This window comes from Podarcis pityusensis (genome assembly GCF_964106645.2).
Source record: "Podarcis pityusensis genome assembly, chromosome: 5".
Lineage (NCBI taxonomy): Eukaryota > Metazoa > Chordata > Lepidosauria > Squamata > Lacertidae > Podarcis > Podarcis pityusensis.
This window is the reverse complement of record NC_138032.1, coordinates 87,290,795-87,318,368: the sequence shown is the minus strand read 5'-3', so window position 1 is coordinate 87,318,368 and position 27,574 is coordinate 87,290,795. Positions and strand designations below refer to the sequence as shown.

Here is a 27,574-nt window from a genome sequence, read left to right as displayed (position 1 = left end):
GCGTTTTTCGTTTTCTTGTTCCTTTTTCAATTTCCACAGTGTCTCCATCTCCGCTCCCTATAGCACATGCGTTTCCCAACGCCAAAGCAGCGATCCCGGTCTCATCCATTACGTAGGACAGGATATCACACTCCTGGAGGAAAGCTAGCATGGGGTATCAGGTTAACAGGAGCAGGGAGGCGGGGGGGGGAGGGATGCAACTGGAATAATTTGGTGAGATTTATGCACTTTGGTCTTGTTTCGAGATAGTATGTCGTAAGAAAGTGAAGCTGTTCTGCCTGGTACTTTCATCTACTCGTTCAAAAGAGGAGTGCGAGGCAGAAGCAAAAAAATGCTCCAAAAATCTTGCTTTTATCATTACCTAGGAATCAAGGCCAATTCGTCTGTTACAAGAACAGTGGTGTTAAAACTCTCATGTGGCTCCTTTTCATGGCATTCCAATGATGTTACAAAGAGGATCTTGGAAGAAGGAGCAATAACATAACTGCAGACACATGCCAGATATTTAAAAGCACATTCGACACACATTTAAAGCACATGAGTCTCCACGAAAGAATCCTGGGAACTATAGTTTCACCCTTACAGTGCTGCAGTTCCCAGCAGCCTTGACAACTGCACTTTGTGGAAAGCTATGTGCTTTCAACGTTTGTTGAATATGCTTTAAATGTGTGGCACAGATTGACCAGAAACACACAGCTCTTACAATGTAAGAACTCAGCCGTGCGTTTCAGGCACACGTTCTGTGAACCAGCTTCTGGGAAGTTTTGAACGCCATCTAGCTGAGCGCTCCAAAGATTCTAAGGCACACATCTTTGGGACTTGTGTCCCACATTCCACACATAAATCTTTAGAATGTACACAGGGCAAAGTAACATGAGACACAGACCTGAGAAACCCTGCCTGAATAATCAAGAGTAGTACAAAAGGAGCCTGTGAGAGAACACAGATTTCAGAAACACTGAAATTCCTGAACAAAACACTGCTGAGCATGTTAAAGGCATTTCGGTATGGAGTAAAGCACTAGGTGAACTACAGTCTTGTCTTGTTCCACAAGATAAGAGCGCAGAATCTGACAAACTTTTGTGATGGCTTGGAATGCACCAGTTTGTCTCCCTAGGTCTTCAGACTTTCCAGCTCTCTGCTGGGAACAAAACAAGTATCCCAAAGTCCTTACAGTTTTAGAACTGCATTTTCAGGGATGGGGAGCATAGCGAAGAAAACCTGGAGGGTAGTCCCCGTTGAGCTCTTTGGGGGCAACAACCGTTGCTAGCACCTAGAAGAGGGAGAGGATGACATCTCTAAGGAAGCTACGCAGAAGAATTGGGTTTCCCAAGACTTCTCCGATGTGGGATAGCACCACCAGGGCTGTCAACTTGCGCTGCAAAGGATCCTTCCGGTGAGATTTAGTAATGAGGCCCAGAGCTAAAGCGCTGCATCTCTAATCGGGGACACTCTGGACTTGCCCAAGACTTCTTTGATAAGCAATCGGGCACCAACTCAGCTGGGACTTTTTCAAGGAACATAAAATAAAGCCTCTTCTAATTATTGCTCACCGCTAATCCTCTTGCTCGAGTAAACAGAACCGCACTAAGTTGGCAAAAAGCAACAACTCACGCAACAAATACTTTTGGTCCTGAAGAAATTAAGGCCACTTTAAAAGAGGACTTCTTGGATGAAAGGAGCACGTTTTATAGGAACAGCTCACATCTGATTCCAAGTCCCAGGTTAAAAAAAAAAGTCCATGTCCGCTGTGGGTCTGAAATCCAGGTCTCTGGAATCTTTCTTCAACTGCAGGTGCCAAAAAGGTGCGCTGTGCCACCCAAAATGAAATCTGTCTTACTCTCTTCAAATGGCAACAGGTACCCCACCTACACCTCTCAGTATTGCCGTTTTTCATCCTCTCCCTCCTCTTGTGCGCATTGGAAGGAGAGTCTTTGATCCAAGGATACAGAAATCTTGCTCCATAAAGGCCACTGGTGATACTGGAATGTGGCTATGCCTTCAGAGCAAAATACCCAGGGCACTGTTAGTGTGGCACATAGGCAAAATAAATACAAGAGGTGATTCTTAAGGCAATATTCTGTCTTTTCTCCCTTTTTTGGTATCGTTGGAAGTCCCGGTAAGCACAGCTCGTCCCAGCTCTTGCGAGGAACCGGTTTCCTAACCGTCCCTTCCCATCATGGCCATGTTCTCCAAATGGCTGTGAACATGTGACATGCTGGGCGTGCTGCTATCCACTTTGAAGCTTTTGGGAGTCCGCCTGGCTTTCAGGAGAACCAGAAAGGTGTCGGTGGAGATGGCTCCAAATTCAGCCGTGAAGGTGCCGTAGAAGACGAGGACGTTTATGATGAACATCCATTCGCAGAGGGCGGCTAGGTGTTGCAGGACGAAACTCTGCTGAATGAAAAATACGCCACATGGGGGTGCTGAAGTCAAGGCAAACAAGCTGTGGGAAGGATCTCACCAGAAACAGGACAAGGCGGGGCCTAACTGGCTTAGTAAAATTAGTGGTGGAAGGCTCCCATCAGCTGGATCCAGAATCGTCAGCTTGGTAACAGCTGGCTTTGAGTAGTCCACGCAAGTGCAAAACCGGCATATATACACCTGTAACAGCCTCATCAAACACTTAAGCATCTTAAGACAAGAAGGATCTATTCAGAATGCTACTCTAAGCAGCTTTACCTGTTTGGGGTGTGTGTTTTTTCCTGAACTTCAGCAGACTCACTAATTTTACAAAAAGTGAAGAGTTCAAACAGGGGCCTGCAAGCACCGCCTGTGAAAATCCCCAGCCGTTTATTGTAGCCGTTCCTTATGATCTCAGTCTCATAAAACCTTATTTGAACTGAGCTGGATCCTTGTCATCAAGTTTCATCGTACTGTAAAAAGCAGGCAAAAACTGCAGCAGCAACTTTAAATGCCGCTATCTGACGTGAAACGTTTTGTTTCCCTTTTGAATGAACTATACTCTCTTTGCTGTTCAGAATTAGCTGTTTCCCCAGCTAATGAATTCTCCTTTTGCAGTATCTCTGGCAATATCAGCCCATTAGGAAGAGGGCAAGCTGAAAAATGGCCTACCTCACCTCATTTAGCCTGTCTCCCAAGCATCGCATCCCGGGTAAAGTCAGGGGCCGGCACAACCACTAGGCAGTGTTGTGGCTGCCTCAGGCTGTGGATGCTAGGGAAGAGGTGGAAGAAGCACACCTAGTGCCATTCCTCCTGAGCTGCAGAGTTGTTCTCTGTGCCACGAGTCCTGCTCTACAGCGGCTGAGGGCATTGTCCTATCTCTCACACTGAAATAAGATTCAACTGCCAATCCAATCGACCTCTTTACATGGGATTGGGAGGGGTGCCATCTTATCCTGAGCCTCAGGCAACAAAATGTCTTGAGCCATTTCTGGGCTAAAGGCTGGGGAATACAAAAACACAGTCTCCATGGCATGGGGGGGGGGGTGGAGATCACACACTAACTCAAATAAACATGAAAAAACCACAACTTAAAAAAAATTGCAAGGCCTTAAACACCACCCTTGTTATTTGTTGGAATGGTGACCCATCACACCTCAAAAGGTTTGTATGCATATTAACACTCTTGCTTCTTATTTTTTTTACCCATCTCAAGCCCTGGGAAAATCCAGTGCCCTCACATCGCATTCATTCCCTCCTCTCGCCCCGGCAACCTACAAGTTAATTATTCGTGGATAGTTTAGTGAGGTGCTGAACTGGAACAACCTAGAACCTGCTACTACACATTTACAGGAAAAGATGTGCCACGTCAAGTGTATTTAGCTACTTATTCCCCACTTTTTAAATATCTACAGCAGGCACCCCCCCAAACTCGGCCCTCCAGATGTTTTGGGACTACAACTCCCATCATCCCTAGCTAACAAGACCAGAAATAGACTGGAAAGAGAAGTTGCTGAATTGCAACTTATTACCAAACTTAAAACCATGGAGAGACCTGGTCTGAATAGGGGCATTGGATTCTCCTCTTATTATACATGATAAAGCTATTTTTAGCCATCTCACCCCTTGCTTTTTCCTGTAAAACCAATTGCAGTCCTTAACGGTCGTCAACAGGTTTACCACACCCATTTCCACCACCCTTCTGAGTATTACGCCTCCCCACCCACTCACCAACAGTCGCCCAAAACAACCGCTGTTGATAGGGTTATTATCTTGGGAGCAAAAAGATCCCTTTTTAGGGGGATTTTTTCTTTTGGCAAAATGTGGCTGCAAGTTGGAAGTCAGAGGAGGAGGAAGGCTTCTTAACTTCCACACTGTAGCCTCTTTTCCAGTGACAAATCCCCCCCCCCAACCATTTATCCCTTGGCCAGGGGAAACAATGAGATGCACATTGGTTTTCTCCAGTGGGGCTAAAAGCGGCTAGGATGCAGTTTTCAGCTGCAAAACAGCCCAAGAGGAAAATATTAAGAAGCCCCTCCGCACCGGCCTCTTTCAAATTGCTCTCTCGTCAGCTGGTGTTCTGCGAAAACAATAACAACCCCTAAAAAGCAGCAATGAACTCTGCTAACGTGTGATTTCACCTTCTGAGGAAAGAAGGACTTCTAATGCATCTTCCCATACAACCCCCCCCACCCCACCCCCGGGGTAGGATGCCTTCAGTCTTGAGCAACCCTGATAAAACCTCATTTCGCCTTTGTTTATTTAAATCTCCCAAGGCAGGCACCTTGTAACTTTCCAGGGAGGTTTAGGGTAATATTTAGCCCAAACCTATTGCTCTCTACACATTCCATCTACTGCTCCTTGTCCTTTCCTCAGAAATGCCACAAGTCCAGTACTTCCTGGCCCCTCTTTCCTCTCCCAGCCAACCAATTCCTCCCCCCGCCCCGACCCCCTATAGCAGGCACTATGAAGCTTTCACGCTGCAAGGAGCTGGCGTGTGGACTCCCTAAGGAACCTATTATTAAGTCCATCGCAGAACTGCACACCCTTTCCAGCATGAGTCTTCCAGGGCCCAAATGGAAGAGTCGCTGGAGGTTCATGGCAGTTTCTTTCACCCATTTAAAGGTAAAGGTAAAGGGACCCCTGACCATTAGGTCCAGTCGTGACTGACTCTGGGGTTGCGGCGCTCATCTCACTTTATTGGCTAAGGAAGCCGGCGTACAGCTTCCGGGTCATGTGGCCAGCATGACTAAGCTGCTTCTGGCGAAACAGAGCAGCTGACGGAAACGCCATTTACCTTCCCGCTGGAGCGGTACCTATTTATCTACTTGTACTTTGATGTGCTTTCGAACTGCTAGGTTGGCAGGAGCAGGGACTGAGCAACGGGAGCTCACCCCATCACGGGGATTCGAACCGCCAACCTTCTGATCGGCAAGTCCTAGGCTCTGTGGTTTAACCCACAGCGCCACCCGCGTCCCATTTACATTTCTTAAAAATTCAACCACAGCACCTCCTCAATTGCTCTAGGACCTCAGCAGTAGGGGTGGGGTGGGCTGGGGCAGGATATCACCCGTTCATTCTGCTCCATTTTCTCGATGTGACTCTGACCCCTGCAATTTAGGGGAAGCGCATGGCTCTTCCCAAAGAGATGTAGCTGTGAGTCAACGTTTACATGATTTAATACGCAGTCTGGCCCTTCTGTTTCCACAACCCAAATGCATTAAGGGCCCTATTTATAGCCAGGCAGACCTCTCTCCAGTCTCTGCCTCGGCTCGCCTGGCCAAACTCTAATTCAATCTGATCCATCACTCCTATTTGCCTCTGGATACATCTATTCCACACACCCCTCCCCAAAAAAACCCCAACCACATTGATGCAGAAAGGATACTGAAGATGAGGGTGATGAAAGCCAGGGCTGCCAGGATGCTGCGCAGATGCCCAGTCCAGTAATGTCCTCTGGATTTTGCCATGCGGTATGTCAGGATGGACTGAAGGAATATGAAAAGCATGCTGGTAGGGAACGCCACACCTGCCCCGATGTAGTGCAGAACTTTAGCATGATCCACCTAGGAGAAAGAAGCAGCGCCTGATTAGGAATCCAAAACACGCAGTCACAGAACAGTAGGGACCCCGATGGTCATCTAACCCATGGGTAGGCAAACTAAGGCCCAGGGGCCGGATCCGGCCCAATCACCTTCTAAATCCGGCCCATGGACGGTCCGGGAATCAGCGTGTTTTTACATGAGTAGAATGTGCCTTTTTATTTAAAATGCATCTCTGGGTTATTTGTGGGGCATAGGAATTCGTTCATTATTTTTTTCCAAAATATAGTCTGCCCCCCCCCACAAGGTCTGAGGGACAGTGGACCAGCCCCCTGCTGAAAAAGTGTGCTGACCCTTGATTCTAACCCAACCCTCTGTAATGCAGGAATCTGTTGGCCCAATGTGGGGCTCGAACCCACAACCCTAAGATTAAGAGTCTCATGCTCTACCGACGGAGCTATCCCAGCAGTACACAACCAACTAGGTTGCCCAGTCTACACGTGCAGGAGAATGAGAATGTTTCTCTGGTTCCATTTTTCGCAGCCAGTTGCTACAGAGAGCTTGTTGCCAGGATGATTTGCAGGGGTCGGGCCTTGGCAGATCCAGCTCCTTCGGCTTTGAACAGACATCCCCCCGCGCCCATTAAGAATAGTCAGAGGCAGGAAGAGAAAGCCAGACACTGCAATAAAGCATCAGCTGCTCAGGCAGCCCCGTCCTCCCTCTCCTCTCTTCACAGAGACACAGCAAACATCCAAAGCACGACTGCCAAACGAAGGGAAAGCAAACACAAGGACACAGTTAATATGCCTGGCCCCTCTGGGTGCAGCAGGTTCCCATTGCCCCCAGGTCAGCTACCAGGCCTCTCAGCAACTGACAAAAGGAAAAGAAAGCGCTTGCCAGGCTGCTGGAGGAAGCCAAGTGTCACAAAATGCTGGGAAACTTTGAGTGCAAGTATAAGGTAAAGATAAAGGGACCCCTAACCATCAGGTCCAGTTATGGCCGACTCTGGGGTTGCGGCGCTCATCTTGCTTTACTGGCTGAGGGAGCCGGCGTACAGCTTCCGGGTCATGTGGCCAGCATGACTAAGCCGCTTCTGGCGAACCAGAGCAGCGCACGGAAACACCGTTTACCTTCCCGCCGGAGTGGTACCTATTTATCTACTTGCACTTTGAGGTGCTTTCGAACTGCTAGGTTGGCAGGAGCAGGGACCGAGCAATGGGAGCTCACCCTGTTGCGGGGATTCGAACCGCCGACCTTCTGATCGGCAAGTCCTAGGTTCTGTGGTTTAACTCACAGCGCCACCCGCGTCCTTCTGAGTGCAAATGTAGAAAATGCCTAAAAACACCTACGTCATGTTCTAGAGACATCATCTGCAGACATCCAGGGACGTCTAGGGACACTCTTTTAACATTTCGTCTCCCAGTCAATTCCTGCTAGGGATTCTCTATCCCAGGGGCGTAGCGTGGGGGAGGGGCTCTGCCAGGACGATTGCCCCAGGCACATTTTTCTGGGGGGGCGTGTGGCTCACGTGGCCCTCTCCGAGCCCTGTGACACTTTGCAAAGCTCTGGAAGGGCAGCATGAGAAGGACACCACACGCCCTTCGATCCCAGCCTTGCCATCGAGGGGCTGGGGTTGAAGGGCACATGGCTGGTGCATCCTCACACTGCCCTCCCCAGGTCCCAGCCTACTGGGCTGGTGTTGCTCTGGTGGCACCGGCGGCAAGGGCTGGGCTGGCACACGGCAGGCTCTGTTTGCCCTCTGCATCCTGGGCACCATGAAAACAACCACTGCGGCTGCTCTGCCACCCTAGCTTATTTAGTACAAACCGCTAAAGCAGTTATGGGCATCATTAAACTCTAGGGGGAGTGAGCAGCGGCAGATACTGGGGTCTATCAAGAACAGCTGATTTTGTGCCAGAAGCGGAACTGCAATGGTGTAAGCCAGGGTGGCCAACTCCCGAGAGACTGCGATCTACTTTCAGAATTAAAATCTGGAAATTCTTTTGTTAATTTTGGAATTAGTGCAACATTAATGAAATTTGAGGGAATATGCTGGAAAGGAATTAAATTGGCTTTAGTAGAAATGATTTTAAGGAGATATGTATGAATATGATGTAAATTTTGAAATTTTAAGATTTTTAAGATAAGATAAGGTTAAAGAGATTAAGGTAAATTGAATAACAGACTATATTAAAAGATGGAAAGGTTATCTTGATTAATAAATAAGAGAGATTGTGAAGGTTAATCATTTAAATTAAAATTGAGAAACATGGGAAGAATTGGCTGAAATAACGAACTAAACTAGAATACAAAAAGGGAGGTGTGGAGGAGGTTCAAGAATTAAGCAAATGAAAAGTTGCAATCTGAGATTTGTATCTTTCTTCTTTCTTTTTTGGGTTTTTTCCTTTTGTTTTATTTTTTGCTGTATATTTTTCCTCTTTTTTCTTTTCTTTTTTTTTCTTCCTCTGTGTTTCTTGTTTTTCTTTTTGTGTCTATGTATTGATGAAATTTTGAATAAATATCATTTTTTAAAAAAACAGAATTAAAATCTGGAAATGATCTACCCCTGTTTTTGCGGGGTTCAGGTCAAAGTTGTTGAGCTTTTTTTAAGGAGGAGGAAAACCCTGTTTTTTATACATATACTTTCTTAGGGGGAAAGTTCCATTTTTGGGGGGGTTAAAGGCAAGGCTCGAAGGGGAAAAGTCACTCACAATAATAACAATTATATTGCTTTGAATGAAAACAGGCACAGAGAGAAAACTCAGTCCTCCCTTCCACTGAACAGACAACAATGGAGGGCTGGGCGAGGTGGCGGGACAGGAGTCGATTTCAATGACACTCAGGAAAGGGAGCCAGAGATTGACCCGCGATCTACCAAAACCTCGTGGGGATGTACCAGTAGATTGCGATCAACCTGCTGGACATCCCTGGTGTAAGCCACAGTGTCAAACTAAACCAGAAGCGGGGGCTCTATCTCTGGAGATCCAAAGACCCTTTGCTTTCTAACAAAGCAACTCCAAATCCATCTCCCCCCACGTCCAAATATGCTACTAGCTACAGAGAGGGAAAACTTTTGGGTTTGCGTTCTTAAAGCCCACAAATTTCCCCCTCCGCAGCTTATCAGATTGGGGAGTGTGTTGAAACTGGGGCCACGGTGCAGGGGCAAAGGGTTAACCCCCCTCCCCTGACTTTAATCCCAAATGCCCTCACATATTTTTCAGGGGGGGGGGGCGGGTGTTAGGAGATCCAAATACAAAGCTTTCACTTTATGTCTAGTCTGACCCACAATGGTTTGATTCAGGCCATGTGGTTCAGAGCCAACGGGGCTGCGGCTACCTACAAAAGAGGGAGTTTGGGCAGGGCAGCCCAATGAAAAGTTCCATTCAGCGTCTTGCAGCAGTGAAAAAGGCAAATGCAATATTAGGAATTATGAGAAAAGGAACTAAAAATATAGTAGCAAATAAAGCCAGGCCGCTAAATAAATTTACAAGACACCTGCAGCCAAATAATTGGTTGGCGGGTTTAAATATATGTGGCATTCAGCTTCCTACACTGCTCCTTGACCTTTGTTGCACCCTTAAAATTGCCAGGTCACAATGCGGCAGTGAGAGAAAATGCCACAGGTGGAAGAATTCTCCTTTTCCATGACTATTAAAAGCACAGGAAGTCTGCCAGTGTCTGACACTAGAGTTAACCATGCTACGATGGCTTCCTTCTCCACGGATCCTAGTGCCAATGATGACACTCCTATCCCTAGGCTCAACACTAGTGAAGTTTTGCCACATATATGTGGGGTTTACAGCCAAACCACAAATGCATGTTTTGCTAGACAAGCAAGGGGCCACTATACAGAGAGTTATTGAACTTCCTAGAGAGGGCCTTCTGTGAGGTCACTTCCCCTGCCTCCTTTGGGAGGGAATTCAGTAGCAAAGGAGATAACCTTTGATACTATCTCCTGCCTCTGAGGAAACTCTCTCTCCACCATGCTTCCAAAAATGATCAGACGTGTCTAGGCACTCCAGACACACAGAGTCCATTTTCAAGCCAACTTTTTTATAATTTGTACCTGAGAAGTTTTCTTACTTATGTTCCATTTGCTGCCTGCATTGATATGTAAGTAAGCCTTTTTTTGTTTCTCTTACTAAAAACGTGTGGTTCATTCTCTGCAACGGGGGGTCAGCAGGCCACAGATAAAAGGGATTAAAAGGTGTAATTGTGTAATTTCTAAACCTTAGTAAGCCACAAAACATGTAAGTGTTTTATCCCAGTAAAAAGGTTTCACAGCATGCTTACTTTTGTATTTCTCCCACACACATGGATAACGTTTTAATTTAAATCTACAGATTTAATCCCCAATCTATCTCCTGCAATACAGACATGCCACTTGACTTTAACATCTCACCCCACTCATTCTGTGATAACAGAGAAATTATCTAAAAATAACATAAAATATCTCTATAGTGCTCATATAAGCATAAGATGACCAGGTAATTAAGGCCACTGTTGTGTGATACTCAAAAGCAGAGCATCCTAGATAAGAGACATGCATTCTCCTCTTTAAACTCAAACACAAATATTAACATTTTAATATTTTCCTGTTTCAATATTTTAATGTTGTATTTTAATCTTGTTTTTAAGTTGTATTCATTCAACTTGTTTTTATTATTGCTTGTTAGCCGCCCTGAGCCCGGCCTTTGCTGCGGAGGGCGAGGTATATTATTATTATTATTATTATTATTATTATTATTATATTATTATTATTATTATTATTATTATTATTATTATTAAACTGCCCTCTCCTATCTTAAGGCTTTATATCAGGGACTGAAAGTTTGTGTATCTTCAGACGTTCTGGGACTACAACCCTCAACATTCCCAGCCAGCATGGCCAATGGGCAGGGGTGATAAAAGTTACGATCAAACAAAACCTGGAAGGCCACAGATTCCCTCCCACACTTTACACAAACAGTGGAGTCAGTCGTCTTACCTGGAAGTTGCCCACCATAATGAGGCCAGCTGCACAGATCCAGCCTAAAGCCAGCCCCAAAGTGTTGAGAAGGGAGGAGCCGTAATGCTCTATAACGTGCGCGTATCTCAGCAGGCCAACCAGCATCACTAGGAAAAGGAAGCAAGAATCAGCCTCAACCATTGCATGAAAAGCCTCCACCTAACTTGCACACAAGACCGGCATTTCTGCCCCCATCGTAAGCCAGAAAATGAGCAAGAGCGTTGATGCCCCACCAAATGAGTTCTTGCAACTCATATGAAATATAAAGGTAAAGGGACCCCTGACCATTAGGTCCACCGTGACCGACTCTGGGGTTGCGGTGCTCATCTCGCTTTACTGGCTGTGGCCAGCATCACTAAGCCGCTTCTGGCGAACCAGAGCAGTGCACGGAAACGCCGTTTACCTTCCCGCCAGAGCGGTATCTATTTATCTACTGCACTTTGACGTGCTTTCGAACTGCTAGGTTGGCAGGAGCAGGGACCGAGCAACGGGAACTCACCCCGTTGAGGGGATTCAATCCGCCGACCTTCTGATCGGCAAGTCCTAGGCTCTGTGGTTTAACCCACAGCGCCACTCGCGTCCCTAAATATAAAGGTAAAGGTAAAGGGACCCCTGACCATTAGGTCCAGTCGTCATACGAAATATAAGAGGCAGCTAATGCCTAAAAATCTCTTTTTTCATTTAAGAGAAAAAGATATTCCTAGCCTTTGGCTTATCTGGCTATCATCTATCATCCATCTATCATCTATCTATCTATCTATCTATCTATCTATCTATCTATCTATTTCAAAGCATGCCAGCACCACCAGCAAAACAGCTGCAGTACTCAGGGCCCAAAATCGCAGCTAAAGCCTCCATGACAGATGACCACCCAACCTCCGCTTAAAAACCTCCAAGGAAGGAGTCCACAACCTCCAGAGGGAGACCATTCCACTCCTTCACAATTTCCCATTTTCCCCCACTATATTTTGTTCTCTAACACTTCTTTTCTTACAAAGAAATCCAAACCTTTGCTTGGGGACAAACCGACTCACCCATGAACGAGCCCAAGCTGCAGATCAGGCTGAAGAAGCAACTCTCTGGAGGGAATGTACCACACTTGCTGTAGGGGAGAACATTGAGAAGGTATCAAAGCATGTTATCTCATAAGACCAGATAAGGAGAACAGTCCCGGGGAATTTTGCCACCCCAAATACTGCAACACATGAGGCCTTAGTCCCCACTGTGGCATGAAAACAAAGTTTTCTGTTCAGATTTTCCTGGATCTTATATTCTAGCCTGGAATTTCACTCGGGCCTGGTAAATAAACTCTTAAGAGAACTAAAAGGTCATGTAGTTAGGACAGCTAAGATTATGTTGGAAGATTTAAATAAGGAAGGATGGGCAATGTACAATTCAGCAGAGTTTCAATTGTAATTAATTTTACTCTTTCATATTATAATCTTTGCATGCAACAGCCACATTATATTTTCCTTTCTCAAAGATTCATTTATTATAATGTGTTGTTAATTGCACTTTGATAATAATAATAAAAAAATTATTTATACCCCGCCCTCCCCAGCCAGGACTGGGCTCATATGATACATTAAAAGCATAAACCAAACAATTGATTAAAATACAGCTTAAAATCAAATTTGGAGCAGAATAAAATCAGATGGCAACCCACGGATTATAACTATAGGGGATGGGAACACGGAGTGCTCACCAGGACCAACTGTTTGTGCTTACGTCTTTTATAAATATGTTTACGGCTTTTATAAACTGAGCAGCCAGGACCATATAACACCAGTTCAAAAATACCTACATTGGCTCCCAGTACGTTTCCAACCACAATTCAAAGTGTTGGTGTTGACCTTTAAAGCCCTAAATGACTTTGGACCTGTATACCCAAAGGAGCGTCTCCACCCTCATTGTTCAGCCTGGACCCTGAGGTCCACCTCTGAGGGTCTTCTGGCGGTTCCCTCACTGCGAGAAGGGAGGTTACAGGGAACCAGGCGGAGGGCCTTCTCGGTAGTGGCACCCCTGTGGAACGCCCTCCCACCAGATGTCAAAGAGATAAACAATTACACAATTTTTCAAAGACATCTGAAGGCAGCCCTGTATCAGGGAGCTTTTAATGTGTGGTGTTCTACTGTGCTTTTGTATATTCTGCTGGAAGAAGCCCCGAGTGACTGGGGCAACCTCGTCGAATGGACAGGGAACAAAAAATAAATTATTATTATAAGCCCCAGCAATCATCTGGTCAAGCAAGCAATAGTACAATTTAAGGACACACTCCAGCCAGGCAAAAGCATGTGAGGAGGATGCAGAGTTGGGCTGGTGAGAAGTTGTGGCCGGGGGAGAGTCCTGAAGGCCAGCTGGATAGGAATGGAGGGCTATATTTCGCCTGAAATTTCACATCCCTGGCCTGCAAGGCTGCTTCTGAAATCCAGACATCACCCACCAACCTGCCCCAGGGAGCAAGGAATAGCATTCCTTACCTGACAAGAGGGATATGATCCAACGTACAGCAGGAAATAGGGCTATCCAGCTCACAGGATTGATTATAAATCCTGCAAAGGAAAGCAGAGCGTATCACATGAAGGCTTTGCACCTCTAAACAAGGCAAACAATTTTTTAAATCTTTTTCCCCCCCCAAAGAGGAATAACAGAAGAATAAGTTTGGGTCAATTCAGAAAGATGCCATCCTGTCTAGAAATGGCCCAAACTCCCCCAAATATCACTTAGCATCAAATTCTATGGGCCAGCAACAAAGAATGACAGGTGCGGTAGATTTCCCAAATACAGAGAATACAAAGAAGAACCAGGAAGCAGCATACTCACCAACTAGATATATATTCCGAAGGACAGATATTCTGCAATGCCACACAAAAGCTGGGCAAGCATGGAATTCTTAGAATCCCAATTTTTTGTTTACAAACATTATATCTATCCCCATGAAGAATGGCTGTGAAGAGCAGCTCTTTTCAAATTTGCAACCACTGAATGCAACAGGAGAGCAACAATATTAGGGACAAGGCTGGATTCTGAAGACCCAAAGACTTCTCAAACATATAAACCTAGTCTGAGGGCCTTATCTGTGTGTCCCTCCCAGAGAGGTTCGGAGGGTGGCAACTAGGGAAGTCTTTTCAGTTCACCATTGGTTGATATCCCAAGTGAAGCTTGCCCGGTGCTGACACTGACATTTTTCCCTGTACCACAAGGGCTTTCCTCTTCACATGACCATTTTGATGGAAGCTTGGCGTTTTAAAACTTGCCTATATACTGCTCTGTGTCAGGCAAATAACCCCAAGCATAGTGGACTGGTTTAGCACTCCTGGAAGCTCTAAAAAACAAAACAAATGCTCCTCTTTCCTCGGATGCCTTCTTGGAAATACAGTGGTACCTTGGGTTAAGTACTTAATTCGTTCCGGAGGGCCGTACTTAACCTGAAACTGTTCTTAACCTGAAGCACCACTTTAGCTAATGGGGCCTCCTGCTGCTGCCGCGCCACCGGAGCACGATTTCTGTTCTCATCCTGAAGCAAAGTTCTTAACCTGAAGCACTATTTCTGGGTTAGCGGAGTCTGTAACCTGAAGCGTATGTAACCTGAAGCGTATGTAACCCGAGGTACCACTGTACAGATCAGATGCAGATGAGGGTGGTGTTATGTACTGAAGTTCTCACCCTGGGCCAGCAGGGGGATACTGTAGATAGTTATGCAAATGAAGGATCGAAAGTGACGTTCAGTGATTGGCTAGTTACAGAAAATGGTTACTGTTGCATTCTAGTGGAGCTCTATATAAGCAGGCTGACTGAGCTTCTCAGTTCAGTTCTGTTCCAGCTTACAAATAAAGAGCTGCTTTGGAGGAATCGCTGTGTCGTCTGATACATTCGCCCACAACTTAACAGGTGGGGAACCTCCCTTTCAAAGGCAACAGAGCCAGGCCTTCCTGAGGCTGGTACTGGAAAGCGGAAGTGAGCCACCAGTTCAACAGACTCCAAATGGCCCAGAGGAGGGGAGAGCTTTCCCTGGAATAGACATGACTCATGCACAGGTTTGGCCAGAGGATGCAACCATTCCCAGAAATTGCAAGGTGGCTTTGCCCTAAGGGGGAAACCTCAAGGGGGGAGAGGAAACAAAGCCGGACTTGCTGAAACTGGTCTTCCAGTTTCTTGAAAGTCTTTTTCCCCCATGAAAGAGGCCTCTGTTTCTTTGTCCAAATCACTAACGTGTGCTTTCTTTATCGTTTTGATGGCTGCAGGAATGACCTTATCTTACTAATTGAGAAGTGGCCGAGGGTGGTGTGTGTTTGTGTTTAAAGGTAAAGGTAAAGGACCCCTGACAGTTAAGTTCAGTCGCGAACGACTCTGGAGTTGCGGTGCTCATCTCGCTTTACTGGCCGAGGGAGCCAACATTTGTCCACAGACAGTTTTTCCTTAGCATGACTAAGCCGCTTCTGGTGAAACCAGAGCAGCGTACGGAAACGCCGTTTACCTTCCCACCAGAATGGTATCTATTTATCTACTTGCACTTTGACGTGCTTTCGAACTGCTAGGTTGGCAGGAGCAGGGACCGACCAACGGGAGCTCACCCCGTCGCGGGGATTTGAACTGCCAACCTTTCGATCGACAAGCCCAAAGCTCAGTGGTTTACCCCACAGCGCCACCCGTGTCTCGTGTTTGTGTTTCGTTCCCATTGAACATTTTTCCAGTGCTCTCCAATTCCAGATTACTCCATGACATCTTCCCCTGGGCTTTAACTGGTAGGGAGGCTGGCTACCAAGCCCCCGAGACTGGCGCATTTGTTGGTTTTGCTTTTAACCTAAGTCTTTCCTGTTTTCTAATCCATCTTTCCACACTGATGTATTTTAAAAGAGAAAAGGACTTCCCTTAAGAAGAATTAACAATGCACATCTGTCAGGAGCACAGCCTCTCCAGCTTCCAGAAAGCCCAGCCAAGGACATCATGGGGTTTTTGGGACAGGCATTCACTGCAGAATGCAGTGGAGAGATGATTTGTAAATGGAAGAAAAACACATCTGCAAAATCCCTTGGCCACATCAAAAGATACATAAACCCTGCACTCCATGCATGAGAATTTCACCAAAGTCCCCTTTGGTAATATAAGAATGCTATTTCTTTTCTTATGAGTGGGTGAAAAATGATCGAGGGAAATAAATTTTAAATGCATTAAGAAACAGAAGCAGATTCTCTTTGCATCATATCTAAAGATGAAAAGAGGTGGAAGGAACATTCTTTCATATGTGGTGGACTTGTAAAAGGGTAAACGAGTATTGGGAAATGATCCATAATGAATGGAAAAAGTTGTTCAAAAGTACTTTAAAAAAACAACAACACCCCAGTCCTTCCTGTTGGGAGATAATTCAGACTGAAATTTTCAGGTGTCAAAAAAGATTATTTATGTATGCTACTACTGCGGCCTGTGTCTTGTTAGCCCAAAAATGGAAAACTAGCGAGGTCCCAACCAAAGAAGAATGGCAACTTGACAGAATATGCACAACTTGCAGACTTAACATATAGAATAAGAGAAGAAGAAGAAGAAATGTTTAAAGAGGATTGGAAAACGTTTATTGACTATATGGGAAATAACTGTGCACGGCTGAAAACGCTGGCAGCATTAAGATAAATTCAACAGTGTAAATAAGTTTTGATGGTTGCAATAATGGAATACTGAATGGTATAGTTTTTGTAAAATATGAAGGGATTTATTATATGTACACACAGAGCTTCCCAAGACGATGCTGGCACAGCCAAGCCTCCAGCTACACTTGCTTTCACCCTGCAAGATGCTAAAGCCAAAACAACTTGTTCCATATGGGGTAAGAATTTGGCTTCTACACCACCTGCTCATTACCCAGGTGAGGGAACACCTTTTAAATAAAACACGGAACCAAGAGAATTGCAGCAAGCATCAGCGAATCCAGTTAGGGATCTGGTTTAGGAACTATTGCAAGAGGACGGCCTTGCCAACCAATCGTTCAGCAGAACCAGTTAGAAAAGACTGCCCAGAGCAAATTTGTAACAAAGCTTATTATCAAACACAGCGCACAAAGAATAATAAAACATAATAATCAAAACAATTTGGGTCTCAATAAAAAAGCTGTGATATAAATGCAGTAAATAAATGATACAGCTGAATGGTTTTTAAGACGATCGATTCCCTAACTTCTCAGGAGTTGGAACTAATTTTGAACGATAGGATTGCCAGAGGAAGAGTGAGCAGAACAGAACAAGGGTTTTCCTGATTGCATCCATTTAGAAGGACTGCCATATAAAGGATTTGCAGCAAAAGGCTCGGATATGGACTCATAGAATTGTAGAGTTGGAAGGGACCCTGCGGATCATCTAGTCCAACCCCCTACAGTGCAGGAATATGCAGCTGTCCCATACGGGAATCGAACCTGCAACCCTGGCATCATCAGCACCACAGCCTCTAACCAACTGAGCTATTCAAGCAAAGATGTTTCGAGAGCATTACTGGAAAATTGGGCAGGGGGAGATCAAGAATGTAGACACCCCCATGCTTGATCCCTTCTCATTTTATCCTAACAATAGCTCTGTGAGGTAGGTTAGACTGAGAGGCGATGACTGGCCCAAGCTCACCCAGTGAGCTTCATGGCCACGTGGAAATTTGAACTCTGCTTTCTCTCAGGTCAGAGTGGCGCTGTGTGTTAAACCACAGAGCCTAGGGCTTGCCGATCAGAAGGTTGGCGGTTCGAATCCCCGCGATGGGGTGAGCTCCCGTTGTTCGGTCCCAGCTCCTGCCAACCTAGCAGTTCAAAAGCACGTCAAAGTGCAAGTAGATAAATAGGTACCGCTTCGGCGGGAAGGTAAATGGCGTTTCCGTGCGCTGCTCTGGTTGGCCAGAAGCAGCTTAGTCGTGCTGGCCACATGACCTGGAAACTGGTTGCCATGACCTGGAAATTAGGTTGGCCACGACTGGACTTAATGGTCAGGGGTCCCTTTACCTTTACCTTTCTCTCAGGTTCTAGTCTAGCAAGAGACAGGCACTGCCGGGAATATTTTCATTTGAACCGGCTCAGAAATGTGCAGTTTAAAATGGCAAATTCTCTCCTAAGCCTCACCCCATCCCCACAAAACCAGACAGATGACATTTGGTGTCTCTCCATCTCCTTCCTAAGCTCTTTTGTTTACACCCTGAACTTATTTAAAGGCAGAAACACAAACAGTGGCAACCTCCTTCCTCCTCTCTCCCTCCTTGACCTCCCCCAAACCACAGCATTCTTGGCCCAGCTCAATATTATAATTTCCCCCCCTGTTTATGCGACAGAAGCAATTGAGAAAACTTGGTGGATTCTTTTCCAGGGCAAGTATGTGCACCCATATTTTATATCAGCTATTTCCCAGCTGGAAATGCGGAATCAAACTAAATATAAGTCTTTTTCTTGGCTGAAGTGCCTGGCCACGAAGAGCTTCCAAGAAACACATTCTGCTATCTCTCTGACTCATCTCCCAGCACACCCTGTTAACTTCTCCAGAATGATTTTCATCCTTGACTACTTCTGAAAAAAATGCAAGGGCAGTTGTGCCGAAAAATGGGGCAGAATTGTGCTCCGAATTCAACTCAAAGGGAGCTAACAGAAGCCTTTATAATAAATATATTGGCTGTATCACAACTAATTCTAAAGGCTTTTATGTACAAATAAAAAACAACAACCAACAAGTCAGTGCCAGATCTGAATCCCTGCACAAGCCCAACTGTCAAACATAATAGAGTGGGGTGTGGACAATTCATTGGTGTCTTCTAGTTGCATGGGAGGGAATCATACTGATAGGTGAAGGGATAAGGTCTATCGCTCCACAAGCTGCCTTGCGGTGAGAAACAGCCTCCCCCACCATGCCTATAACTAGTTAAGGTGGAATTGGGGGCCCATTTTTAGCCTGAGAGCCACACTTCCTTCTGGGCAATTTTCTGGTATCCACATGCCAATGGTGGGTGGGGAAAGAGGGAAAAGTGGGAAGAGCATTGAACATAAACTTTTAGAAATCATAGAATTGTAGAGTTGGAAGGGACCCTGAGGATCATTTAGTCCAACCCCCTGCAATGCAGGAATATGCAGTTGCGCCCTACAGGTATCGAACCTGCAACCTGTGCATTATCAGCACCATGCTCTAACCAACTGAGCTGAGCCACCCTTCTGGTGTCTAGGGGCACATTTGTTCAAATGATAATAATTAATAAGGCTAGACGAATGCTCCAATAGTTGGAGCAGGGACACAGCCTGCAAAGTAGAGGGTTGGACTAGATGACCCCCAGGATTCCTTCCAATTCTACGATTCTATGGAATAACTAGCATGACAAAAACGGAGCAGAGATCACTTTCCTGGCATTTCCCACTGGAGCTATTTGACGACTTAAAATAACACAGCAGCAAAAAAATGAGAAGTCTCCAGAGAAACTGACTGTTCTCCAGCGGAAACGAACATTTCCCATGCCAAATTTTCAGCCGAGGGGACAAATTGTCATCATATTATGCTGAATAGAATTTATGTGCTTCGTAATGACAGAATGCTGAAAAAGCTGTTCACCAGGTCCCATTTACCTAGGAAAGTAGCCCATCTAGAAGAGGAAGAACCCTGACCCTAAACCTTCTCTGTTTTGCAGGATGTCTTCAGGAGAAGACAGGGCTAAGGAGTAAACCCTATACAAATCTGGAGTGAGGACCCTAGGAAGGTTGCATGGAGCCTTGTACGCCTCCTTCCGGCAACTCCTGCAGCCAAGCTGCTGCCAAACATATTGCTCTACTTTCCTTTGGACCAGAGAGTGGGGTCTTGTTTGGGCAGCCCAGGACCTCTATGCACACTGCCCAGGATTGTGCCCCAGGAAGGTCCCTTCGGTGCTCCTAATGTAGCGGTTTGACTTCACCCCCGGTGGAGCACTCCATTGTCTTTCAAGACACACGGATGCCAACAATTCTAGAAACTGGTTCTACCAACACCCACCTGCAAGGGATATGGGGTCAATTCATAAACAAGGCTAGCTCGAGGAATTTTGGTGCCCAAAGTAGAACATCCAAGTGAAACCCCACCACTGCCACCATTGCCATCATGAACATGTGTGAGACTCCAAGAGCACAAGTCTCTCACTCTCCCGCCCTTGACGGCACCCCAAAGCTGCCACCTGCCTCATCTTAGAGCAGGCACCCCCAAACTTGGCCCTCCAGATGTTTTGGGACTACAACTCCCATCATCCCTGACCACTGGTCTTGTTAGCTAGTGATGATGGGAGTTGTAGTCCCAAAACATCTGGAGGGCCAAGTTTGGGGGTGCCTGTCTTAAAGCATATGCATGCAAAAGGTCCCAGTTTCAATCCCAGGTAGGGTTAGGAAACACTCCTGTCTGAACCCTGGAGGGCTGCTGCCGCCCATCAGGCTAGATGGCCCAATGGACTCAGTCAGCAGAAGGCAGCTACCTGGGCTCCTAAGAGCCCCCTGTGTTCAGAGAGCAACACGTGGGATATGGGTGAGGAATAAAGTTTCGACAATTTGTGAAAAGGGTGTTGGAGAGAGTAATGGCTGAAATGTGATGCCACAACACTTTGGTTCATCAGGACTTGATGGCAACTGGCTCCCAACCCGTGTGTGTGTGTGTGTGTGTGTGTGTGTGTGTGTCCGTGTGTGTCCCCCGTCCTCCACAAGAAGCCTGGAGGGTGGCAACATAAGAAATGGCCTTTTCTGTGGTGGCTCCCTAGCACCTTCACTACATATCTTTAGGTGCCGGGCAATAACTTTCCTCTGTAATCAGGCCTTTGGCATTTAACTATCTGGGGGCCTCACTATTTGAGTGCCTGGAGGCGGTTGGAGGATGGATGGCGGCTAACAGATTGAGGTTGAATCCTTACAAGACAGAAATACTGTTTTTGGGGGACAGGGGGCGGGCGGGTGTGGGGGACTCCCTGGGCCTGAATGGGGTAACTGTGCCCCTGAAGGACCAGGTGCGCAGCCTGGGAGTCATTTTAGACTCACAGTTGTCCATGGAGGCACAGGTTAATTCTGTGTCCAGGGCAGCTGTTTATCAGCTCCATCTGGTACGCAGGATGAGACCCTACCTGCCCGCAGACTGTCTTGCCAGAGTGGTGCATGCTCTAGTTATCTCCCACTTGGACTACTGCAATGCGCTCTACGTGGGGCTACCTTTGAAGGTGACCCGGAAACTGCAATTAATCCAGAATGCTAGACTGGTGACTGGGAGTGACCTCCGAGACCACATAGCACCGGTCCTGAGAGATCTGCATTGGCTCCCAGTACGTTTCCGAGCACAATTCAAAGTGTTGGTGCTGACCTTTAAAGCCCTAAACGGCCTCGGTCCTGTATACCTGAAGGCGTGTCTCCACCCCCATCGTTCAGCCCAGACACTGAGATCCAGCACCGAGAGCCTTCTGGCGGTTCCCTCATTGCATAAGTGAGGTTACAAGGAACCAGACAGAGGGCCTTCTCGGTAGTGGCGCCCGCCCTGTGGAACGTCCTCCCTTCAGATGTGAAGGAAATAAGCAGTTATCTTCTCTTTAAAAGACATCTGAAGGCAGCCCTGTTTAGGGAAGTTTTTAATATTTAATGCTGTATTGTTTTTAACACTTGATTGGAAGCCGCCCAGAGTGGCTGGGGAAACTCAGCCAGATGGGCGGGGTATGAGCTATTATTATTATTATTATTATTATTATTATTATTATTATTACTATTATTAAACTTGGGGGGTATTTTGTTTGTTACTATGTTGTGTATTTTTGTGTTTTTATACTGTGATCCCCGAGTGAAGAGCAGTGTAGAAATTAAATGTATGTATGTTCTGGAGGGAAAGGATCGTGGGCTGTACTGTAATGTTAACAATCCTGCTCCTGAATTCTAAAGTGTACTGAAGAGGCAGGAGGCGGCCCTTATTCAGTGGGAACGGGAAGTCACACTCTGCACGTGCTCAGAGGTACTTCTTTTTCGAGGACTCAGTGGTGCTGTTACTGAAAATGGGACTCCTATGTGGAGTCCTGGAGAGCACTTTTCGCAACTGAAGTTCTGGGAAGGCAAGACAGCGAGAGAGCCTGCCTGTGACGAGGAGGTGGAGGCGCATGGCTTGTGAAACTAAACAAAACTCAGGTTCAGGGAAGAATTGATTGAGGAAGGGTCAGGAGGAGTATGTTCGTCTTTAATAACAACTATGCCCCCATCACCTCCTGGCAAATAGAAGGGGAAGAAATGGAGGCAGTGAGAGATTTTACTTTCTTGGGCTCCATGATCACTGCAGATGGTGACAGCAGCCACGAAATTAAAAGACGCCTGCTTCTTGGGAGAAAAGCAAGGACAAACCTAGACAGCATCTTAAAAAGTAGAGACATCACCCTGCCAACAAAGGTCCGTATAGTTAAAGCTATGGTTTTCCCAGTAGTGATGTGTGGAAGTGAGAGCTGGACCATAAAGAAGGCTGATCGCCGAAGAATTGATGCTTTTGAATTCTGGTGCTGGAGGAGACTCTTGAGAGTCCTGTGGACTGCAAGAAGATCAAACCTAACCATTCTTAAGGAAATCAGCCCTGAGTGCTCACTGGAAAGACAGATTGTGAAGCTGAGACTCCAATACTTTGGCCACCTCATGAGAAGAGAAGACTCCCTGGAAAAGACCCTGATGTTGGGAAAGATGGAGGGCACAAGGAGAAGGGGACGACAGAGGACGAGATGGTTGGACAGTGTTCTCGAAGCTACTAACATGAGTTTGACCAAGCTGCGGGAGGCAGTGGAGGACAGAAGTGCCTGGCGTGCTCTGGTCCATGGGGTCACAAAGAGTCGGACACAACTAAACGACTAAACAACAACAACAACAACTGGTTGGTAGGTCTTTGGAAGGTGGGGTGTCCTAGTGAGAAAGAGGAAAGGTGATCCTCTGTGCACCTCCTGTTCCAAGTGCAAGGCAGGACCTTTAAAGTTGCAGGATGCCAGAGCTGGTGGATGCATGCAATTGTCCCTAGCATGCAGAGGTTCCTAGGTTCAATTCCTGGTGGCTCCAGACAGGGCTAGGAAACACTCCTGGCTGAAATCTTTCAGATAAGGCCCACAGAGAGAGAGATATGCATATCCACGTCTCCTCTACATGAACCTCTGATCCCAACCGCAGCTTTGGGTTAAAAAATAACCTTAGTCCCTGCCCCAAAATTGTCCATTGATTGGGACCCTGCTAAAAAATTTTAAGTGCTACATTAAAATGGGGGGAGAGCGTGGATAGTGTAACATTATTTTTTATATTCATTTTTAGTCAAAAAGGGCATTCCTTTCGTATAATAAATGGAGCTGCACTGTGGGCATTAAAATTGTACATATCCTTATGTACAATAAATACTTCAATGTGGAGGGAGGTTTGTAAGCAGTGAAGAGGAGGGAGTCAAAATATTGTTTTCATGCTATGCTTTGTAGCCAGTCTATGTTGCGTCTCTATTTACTAACTACTTGATCTATTCGCCATGAAAGCCTATTGGTTCCTCATGACACTGGCGTATCCTGCTGAGAAGTTAAAAGTTCCCACAAAGAGAATCACAGAGTTGGATGGGACCTTGAGTATAATCTAAGTCCAACCCCCTGTGATTGCAGGAGTAAGCAGTTGCCCCATACAGGGATAGAACCTGCAACCTTGGCATTGATCAGCACCACACTCCAACCAGCTGAGCTATCCAGGTTCATAAAGACTAAGACTCCAGCCCCTCCTTCCTTTAGGATTTGGAGCCTTTAAGGATTAATGAGGTCCCTTTTCCAGCCAGGAGGGTGAGTGCTTATGTCTCTCAATCCATTTTGGCAGGAGGACTGGGCCCACCTACCTGTCAATCCTCTTGACATCAGGACGATGTCATTTTCCTTCGCCCTTGCAGTTTACACGTATTCCCAAGCGCCAGCATTCTGCTAATCAGCACCACCTGCACATTGCACTCCCTTCGCTGGCACAGTTTGAAATCAAGCCACTCCGGCTGGATGGCTGATCCCTGCAAACCACACCAGGCATCATTGTATATGGCATCAAGTGTAGGGAAAGTGGGCAGGGCTTGGGCAAAACAATCTGAATTATGATATCCGCAGGTTGGAGGTTCGCCGCCACTTAAGGTGAAACTGTCTAGCATGCCTCCTTTTTTCTCCACAAGCATGAAGACCACCAAGTGGTGGTTTTTTACTTTTAAACCCTGTAATGCAGTGGGTGGGTAGACTTTGTGCTTTAAATAGCAGACTACGTGCACCATGCAATCGTTGGCAAAACTCAAACTTTCACATCTTCAGGCTTTCATAGTTAGAGTTCTTTAGCTACTTACATCATCTAGGCGGCCGACTTTGGGTTGAGGGGAAAAAATGAAAAGACTATGCAAGCACAGAGTCTAAGTAAACCGTACCATCTTGCGCTTGAAATACCAGATCAAGGTCTTTCCCCTCCTGGCTAGAAGCAGAATGCAAGCATATGAGCAAGGATATTAGAACCAGCCCAGGAAAACCCACAGACAGGCAGAGCCACCCACAAAAGCCATTGCGCAAAGGGAGGAAGAACTCTTACCAATTATGGACTGGACAGATGTGATTGTTGGACAGTGCCATGGCATACCTGTAGGGAATAAAAGAAAGAAGTGAAAGAAGTGATCGTGTCTGCTCTCCCCAAACACCCAACGACGGCTTCTCAGTTCTCTGCAGCCTAGGAGCAGCCCCAATGCTCAAGCCTCCATTAAGAATGCACAGTAAACAAGGTGTTCGGGCCAAAGGTGGGAGGCAGTCTTCAAACTCCTGCCTCCTCAACCACCGATTCGGTGCATAGCCTTCAGCAAGTCATTTCTCTTAACCTTTGCTGCCCATCTATAAAGTGGTAGAGATTCTGAGGCAATCTGGGTCAAGCTGCAGTTCAGCCTAAGCAACCGAGTAGCATCCTCCATCACACCTGGAGGGAACAGGTGTGTTAAGGATAGAGCACCAACCCAGCACACAACTTTGACACCAGTGTGCAGTCAATCGGACAAGCCTGGGCTTTGGGGTCAGTGTTAGATACGGAGATATGAAAGCTAGGAGCTAAATGGCACCTGAAACCGAGGTTATGGACGCAACAGCGGAACATCTAGGCGCGCTTTTTAATACAAAGCTGAAAATGAATGAACAGCAGCTAAAATATTAGGTTCATTTTTCACATGGTCTAGTCCTTCCCCTGCCCACCCCCCTAATATTCTTACGAGGGTCTCTTCTCCAGTCTTCAGAGAGGAGCTGGAAGTGGGGAGGCAGAAAAAGGTCCTCCTTTCCTTCCACTCCGCAGTTTTAATCTGAAATCTTAGGTGCAGTACTGCGCCCAGAGCTCAGAAACGGCTTGTGCTAATGAAATTCCCTGTCGCAAAACACACCTAGAACAATGGGAGTTTCGAACACTGTTTGGGATGTACCTGCGGCCCCTGATTTGAGTGTCAATTACAGAATTTTGGGGATGGCACAGAAAGTGGGGTTTGTGGCACAAAACCAGCACACAGCTTTGGCACCAGTATGGAGTCAAACGGACAACGTTGGGTTTTTGGCTATTTACTTGTGACCCCGATTTGCTGTGTCAATTACTCGGTTTGGGGGAGGGGCGCGGCAAGGAACGCGGGATTTGTGGCAGAAAACCAGCAGTAAGCTTTGGCATCGGTTTTGGGGGATCCGAAATTCTGGGGTCCACATGTTAATGGAGCTGGGCTGGCATGTGTTGCTGTCCTCCAGCAGAAGGGAAGAGCTGATGAACTCTGGAGAAATAGCAGGCAGTGGGAGGGGGGTGCCTTATTATAGCATTGTCTGTCTGAGGCAGTTGCCTCACTCTAGCTAAGGTGGGGGCCACCCCTGCACTTGGAATCAGCTCCTTCCCCTGCCAGACTATCTGCTTGGCAGTGTTTGTCTAGTGATAAGAGTCCGACATGCATCCCAGGCAAAACGGCTCCAAATGCCTCCCCACCCCTTAGATAGCAACCTTTTAGGGAAGATTTTTCAGCCTCAGGGCTGCATTTGCTTCTGGGCAGCCATGCCCACATGCCAGCAGTGGGTGGGGTCAGGGCCAAAAGTGGGTGGAGCAATGAATACAATTTTCTACCCTGGTGCAGCAGGCTAGTTTCTAGACGCAGTCGCACATCCCTCTGCATTCTCCATCCAGAAAAGCAAGAAGCCAGGTTCAGAGGTCAAGTAAACATTCCAACCAGGCAAAAACACTCCAGGAGGTTGCAGCCCAAGGCCAGTAAGGGGGTGTCGCTCAGGGAAAGAGGGTGTGGCCTGGTAATAGTCCCAAGGGCCAAATAAGTGAGGCCTGGGGTCAGTGTTTGACACCTGGGTCCAAGGTTTCCCTGACCCCCCAACACACTGCGTTAGCAGGACAACGTGCAGAAAGGCAGTCCACATACTACTGCTCACCACTGCTGCTAAAGCAGCCACAGGACTGTCCTTTCCATTTACCATATTTTTTGCTCTATAAGACTCACTTTTTCCCTCCTAAAAAGTAAGGGGAAATGTGTGTGCACCTTATGGAACGAATGCAGGCTGCGCAGCTATCACAGAAGCCAGAACAGCAAGAGGGATTGCTGCTTTCACTGCACAGCGATCGCTCTTGCTGTTCTGGCTTCTGAGATTCAGAATATTTTTTTTCTTGTTTTTCTCCTCCAAAAACTAGGTGCGTCTTGTGGTCTGATGCGTCTTATAGAGCGGGAAATACGGTAACTGAACATTGTTAATTGGCATGATAACCATCAGCACGTTTAGGGAGAGTCCACCAAATCACAAATTTCTAAGATTCCACATTCTTAGCATATAACAGCAGTATTAATCAATTCAAACATTTTTGCGTTCACTTTTCAAAATAAAAACGCAGACTGATGCAGAAATATGGTGAACTGAATGAAGACTGGGGGGGGGGGCGGAGAAGGGGAGAAAAACCCGAGAGAAGCCCAAACCGACAGATCCTTGCCCATCCCTAACAGGTGGTGCTTAAAATAATTCTTTTTAAATGCAAACAGTCTGCCTGAATAATAGAGAGAAAGGCTGGCCAGCAAATCTGTGTCCAAAAACAGGGGCGAAGCCAGGTTTGAGCTGTGGGAGAAAGAATGCAAGTCCCAATTTGCATATATATTTGTATGCACTTGATTTTTTTTAAGCACGGCAATCCTTTTCTGCCTCTGTCAAAACCTAACAAAGAGAAGAAGGGTCTAAATTTCAGCCCCCTGCTAAAACAAGAGGTGAGCAGAACCTTTCGATTTGGATGCAAAGGCATGGGCTCAAACTTTTTGGTAATAATAATAATAATAATTTGTTATTTATACCCCGCTCATCTGGCTGGGCTTCCCCAGCCACTCTGGGCGGCTTCCAACAGAACACTAAAATACAATAACCTATTAAACATTAAAAGCTTCCCTAAACAGGGCTGCCTTCAGATGTCTTCTAAAAGTCTGGTAGTTGTTTTTCTCTTTGACATCTGGAGGGAGGGCGTTCCACAGGGCGGGTGCCACTACCGAGAAGTCCCTCTGCCTGGTTCCCTGTAACTTGGCTTCTTGCAGTGAGGGAACCACCAGAAGGCCCTCGGCACTGGACCTCAGTGTCTGGGCAGAACGATGGGGGTGGAGACGCTCCTTCAGGTATACTGGACCGAGGCCGT

At 46.5% G+C, this 27,574-nt stretch overlaps 1 protein-coding gene across 1 annotated transcript in view; it reads right to left on the bottom strand.

The window, feature by feature from the left end:
- NFKB2 (nuclear factor kappa B subunit 2) overlaps window positions 1-27,574 on the bottom strand; it is an 83,186-nt gene that overhangs the window by 44,487 nt on the left and 11,125 nt on the right. The window contains exons 2-5 of the mRNA XM_081006379.1: window positions 24,488-24,535; window positions 13,434-13,505; window positions 11,988-12,055; window positions 10,933-11,060 (exon numbers count right to left, since the gene is read on the bottom strand). Of these exons, the coding sequence (XP_080862505.1) occupies window positions 10,933-11,060; window positions 11,988-12,055; window positions 13,434-13,505; window positions 24,488-24,535 (316 nt within the window). The remainder of the gene's footprint in view (window positions 1-10,932; window positions 11,061-11,987; window positions 12,056-13,433; window positions 13,506-24,487; window positions 24,536-27,574) is intronic.